At 31.3% G+C, this 4,737-nt stretch overlaps 1 protein-coding gene across 1 annotated transcript; it reads left to right on the top strand.

The window, feature by feature from the left end:
- The first annotated feature begins 3,481 nt into the window (after positions 1-3,481).
- On the top strand, positions 3,482-4,391 carry LOC120158639. Its single transcript, XM_039169452.1, has 2 exons — positions 3,482-3,734; positions 3,823-4,391. The coding sequence occupies exons 1-2, from the start codon at positions 3,575-3,577 to the stop codon at positions 4,242-4,244; spliced, it is 582 nt and encodes a 193-aa protein (XP_039025383.1). The 5' UTR covers positions 3,482-3,574; the 3' UTR covers positions 4,245-4,391.
- The last annotated feature ends 346 nt before the right edge of the window (positions 4,392-4,737 follow it).

The raw sequence follows: 4,737 nt of genomic DNA, 5'->3' as shown, positions 1-4,737 counted from the left end.
ATGATTTCTATTGAAGGGTTAGACACATAAAATGACAAAATAAAAATCATATTGACACTTTACAACGTACAGGAGATACAAGGTGGGGTTTACATTTAACTTCTCTTTGTAATTTGCTCAAGATGTTTGATTCCACTTGTTATGTTCTTAATAACATCATAAGTGATGGAGGTTTGACTCAGAGAAGCGAAACGTATAGTATTTATGATGTGATGTCATCTTTTAAGTTTGTACTCATCTTGCATCTCATGATAGATATTCTAATCATCACTAATGATCTTAGTCAAGCTTTGCAATGTAAATCTTAAGATATACTAAATGATTTGCATTTAGTATCAAATTCAAAAAAGCTTATACAAAAGTTTAGAGAAGAACGGTGGGATCCTATACTAGAGAAGGTAACATCATTTTGTGATAAATGTGATATAGAGATTCTTGATATGAATTCTTTATATGAAAGGAAAGTGGCCGCTGGAGATCTCGTCTTCAACGAGGTTCCATTTTAGTTGGACATTGTTATTGTGTTGATATATTTATCTTTGCTATTGACTCTAAAATGCATGAGATGAACATTATATTCAAATATGGCATGGTGGAGTTACTTAAGCTTAGTTCTGTTTTGGATCAAATGGATAGTTTTATATCATTTTGCATTGATGATATATGCAAACTTGCAAATAAATTTTACCAAGAAGGAAATATTGCACTTGAAAGTTCAATTAGAACTTTTTGAATTAGAAGCTCAAGGGAGCTTTGAATTGAGAAGGACATCAACAATTTCAGAACATTATCAAGTATTAGTTGAGACTTGAAAGTTAAATATTTATCCTCTTATTGAACGACTATTTTGTCTTGTTTTGACTCTTCCTGGTTTTACTGCAACCACATAGGGAGCTTTCTCGGTCATGAAACTAGTGAAGACTCACTTACGTAACAAAATGGAGGAAGAGTTTTTGTCGAGCTATTTAATAACATATATTGAGAAGGAAATTACATGTGATTTATTAATAGATTCTCTTATTGATGACTTTGATATGAAACAACATCGGATACAATTTCAAATGCCTACTTTTAACAAGTAAAAAGATAATTTTTGTAATATTTTGTATCTTCTTATTACGTATCTTGAAAGTTGTTTTTATTTTATTCTTAAGCATTTTAGGAATTATCCTATAACTCATCTTTTATAGTTGATAAGTTTTTTTCATCTCTAACAGATAAAAATTTTAGTATATTGATACAAATTGTAAATCGTTATTTTTTGGAACGTAGAAGACAAGAATAAGGAACAATGTTATTTGATGTTCATATTTCATTTACTAGTTATATTAACTTATGTCATTATATTATTATTAAATATAAAAGTTCGCACCCTTGGTATATAATCATGCGTCCATCCTTGGTAAAAGATGGATATCAATGATAAAAAAGGAATGTTGTTCTACTTAGAGATAGAGAATTACAATAAACAAAAATGAGTGTATGTGTGTAAATAAAACAGGGAATGTTCATTTTTTTTCTCTTCCAAATCTAGCTAAGGTTAGAATATCCTTAAAATCAATAGTAAAAGAGAATGTTGTTCTCCTTAAAGGTATTGAGTTCGAGTAGATACATCTGCATAGTATATGTACATTGTTAATAAATTAATTTTTTAACCATATATTATCTTATAATTATTTTAGACAATTCATATTTAATTTCTTTAATATTCACAAATTAAATAACCTTTAATTAAACATGTTATCGATATTTAATCAAGAAATCTACTTAACCCCAACGATTAGTTCATTAACGTCTCACATTGTCCTTGGTTTGATTCTCCTTTCTTTCCTTCCCTTTTTTTCATCTATAAATGTATAATTATATAAATCTATTAAAATAGTTTATCCTAAAACTTAATATAAATTAAGCTTTAAATTTAAATATATATATATATATATATATATATATAATGTTGTCAATTATAAACTAAAAATTAAATATATTTTGATAGTTAGAACATGTCTTTATTCTCTCATAGGTAATAGGTTTGAGCCTTGGTTTATCACTATTTTCTTACTTTTTTATTAATAAGATGTAAATTTTTCTAATTAAGATTTTTGGGTTTTATTCCCCGTAAACCTGATAAAATTGATATATACTCGATTATTTGAATCGATTTACTCGATTTGAGATTTGATATAGATCAAATCAGGATGACCTAAAATTGATTTGAAACTAGAAATAACTCAAATCGAACTCAATTTTAGTTGGATAAAAAATAACTCGAACTTAAATTAACTCAAATCAAAAGCAATCCAAACCGAAAGTAGCCCGAACCGAAAGCAACTCTAGTTTACCCATATTCGATCCAAATCAAACTTTGACATGATTTTAATCCGGTAATTAAGTCTAAGTGAATGAATAATTTATTTATTTATTATCTAATTTTAGCATTGATAAATAGTAAAACAATGTATGTTTTATTCTCATTTTCTATTATACTACTAGTAACCACCATTTATAATAATAGCTTAATGGTTCAATACAATATTTCCTCAATTGAAAGATCATCTCTATATCTGATGAAATACATTTGGCTCTGAATTTGGATTATGACAATACATAATCACATAAAATTCTTGATTTTAAAGATTTATTGATTCAATTGATTAAAACTAAAATTTGTAGATTTGAATTTGGGATGTGACAATATATATTCACATAAAATTCTTGAATTATAAGTAATAAAGAGCATCATCAAAAGTTATGACGACAAAGAGCGACTATAGTTGATCTAAAAATCTAATGGTTGACAGAAAAATCTAAATGTTAGCCCGAATTCAAACTAATATGAACTGACTTGAACTAAAACCAACTGATCTAATAATAACTTGATATGAAACCAATTGATCCAATATTAACTCGACCCAAGAATCAATTGATTCGATTTTGACACGACCCGATCCCCAATCCAAGCTAAATTTTCATAGACTCGGATTAAACCCAAACTAGACCCGATTTGACTCGAAACAAATCTAAACCGAAATAGTCCAGAATAAAAAATGATCCGACCCAAACTTGATATGAATGAGCGGATTGCCACCTCTACTTCCCTTGTTTTAGGTAGCTCATCCAATTTTTTTAATTAATTAGGGGAATTGAAAGAAAAATATGGGTATGGATGGCCAGCCCAGAATAAACCTTGGACGGAGAGGAAGGTCCAAACGTTTTTAGGAGTTAGAAAAGGGCTGAGGATCACCCTCAGATGTGGGCTCCTCTTTATGAATGGAATCAATTTCACACCTCAAAAAATGCTTTACGTGAAACAAAAGTAAATTCCTTTCCTTCCTTCCTATTTCCAACAAAAACTAGTCTCCTTTCAAAGCCCAATACTAAAGCCCTTTTTCGGTTTGCGTGTAGGACCCACGTCTATACAGGTATATATATATATATCCCTCTTCTTGTCTTTCAGTTTCAGATTCATAAGAAAATCCCTTCTCTCTCGCTTCCGCCCCCATAAATACTCTCCACAATCTTCTAAACCCTAACTTCCTTTGACCTTCCACAAACTTACAGATTAAGGAGCAAAGTTATGGTTTCCGAAACTCAGTCCAACACCAACACCTCAGAAGCTATTAAATTTCTTTGCAGTTATGGAGGCAATATTATCCCCCGTTCTACCGATGGCAAGCTCCGTTACGTCGGCGGCATTACAAGAGTTCTCTCTGTTGATCGTTCTATTTCGTTTACAGGTTTATTTTGAGCCAATCTTCATTTTCTTTTCTCTATGATTCGATTGGAAAAGAAAATGAGTATTCAATTATTTGGTGTTTGTTGCAGAGCTGATAGTGAAACTCGATGAATTTTGTGGGTATTTGGTAACGTTGAGGTGTCAGTTACCGAACGGCGATTTAGATACTTTAATATCGATAAAATCGGATGAGGATTTAACGAATATAATCGCCGTGTACGATGAAGCGGCGTTGGTGTCTAAATCCTCACCGTCTAAAATCCGTGCAATCCTTTCAACTGCAAAGTCGAACAAGCAAATCTCTCCTCCGTCTAATATTTCCAGCGACAATCTGTCGTATTCAAAATCGTCCGGTTCATGTTCTCCGGTGAATGCCAGATTATATTGCCGGAGTTTCTCTCCGACACCGTTGATGGGATGTTCCGTCAGAGGATGCTATTGTTACAGTTGCTACCTGAAGCAGTATCCTAGGGTTTTCTTTAACGCTTCTTTTCCTAATTGCACGCGTTAAACTTGAAAAGGGAGAATTACAGAGCCCCTCAGTCGGACGCTTATACTGTAAAAAGGCGTACATACGATACAGATGATGGCGACTCAGTAGAACTATAGTACTTACGAAAAAAATACATTTTACAAGGAAGTTGAATAGTGGAATTTTCGCAAAATTTTCGGACTAATTTGTTCAAATTGATAAATTTTGAGGGCAATTTTTTAACTGATCAATTTGATTATTATTGTAATGATAATTTCGTTATAATATAAATTGAGTGAAGTAAAATAAATATATAAATAAATCATAACCATAATAATATCTCTGCATATGTCTTTTATGCCAAGGTTCCCGTTTCAGACCTTGACGCCATGCGTTTGTCCAGAAAAATGATCTTTGAAGATCTTCCGACTATTGTTCACTACTTCACAAATGGAGCAGACTTTATAAATCATGTGTGGGTTTTTAATTCCATAAATTTTATAAATCATGTGTCCGGGACTGTGCTTCCATC

Source organism: Hibiscus syriacus, unplaced genomic scaffold (assembly GCF_006381635.1).
Source record: "Hibiscus syriacus cultivar Baekdansim isolate YM2019G1 unplaced genomic scaffold, ASM638163v2 tig00111330_pilon, whole genome shotgun sequence".
In the NCBI taxonomy this organism is placed as follows: Eukaryota; Viridiplantae; Streptophyta; class Magnoliopsida; order Malvales; family Malvaceae; genus Hibiscus; species Hibiscus syriacus.
The sequence above is the reverse complement of the archived record's forward strand: the minus strand, read 5'-3'. Positions and strand labels throughout refer to the sequence as shown.

Bases quoted from the DNA above. Each gene is read 5' to 3' on its own strand.
- LOC120158639 (XM_039169452.1), top strand. From the start codon at position 3,575: ATGGTTTCCGAAACTCAGTCCAACACCAACACCTCAGAAGCTATTAAA. The intron at 3,735-3,822 runs GTTTATTTTGAG...TGTTTGTTGCAG, and splicing joins TCGTTCTATTTCGTTTACAG to AGCTGATAGTGAAACTCGAT.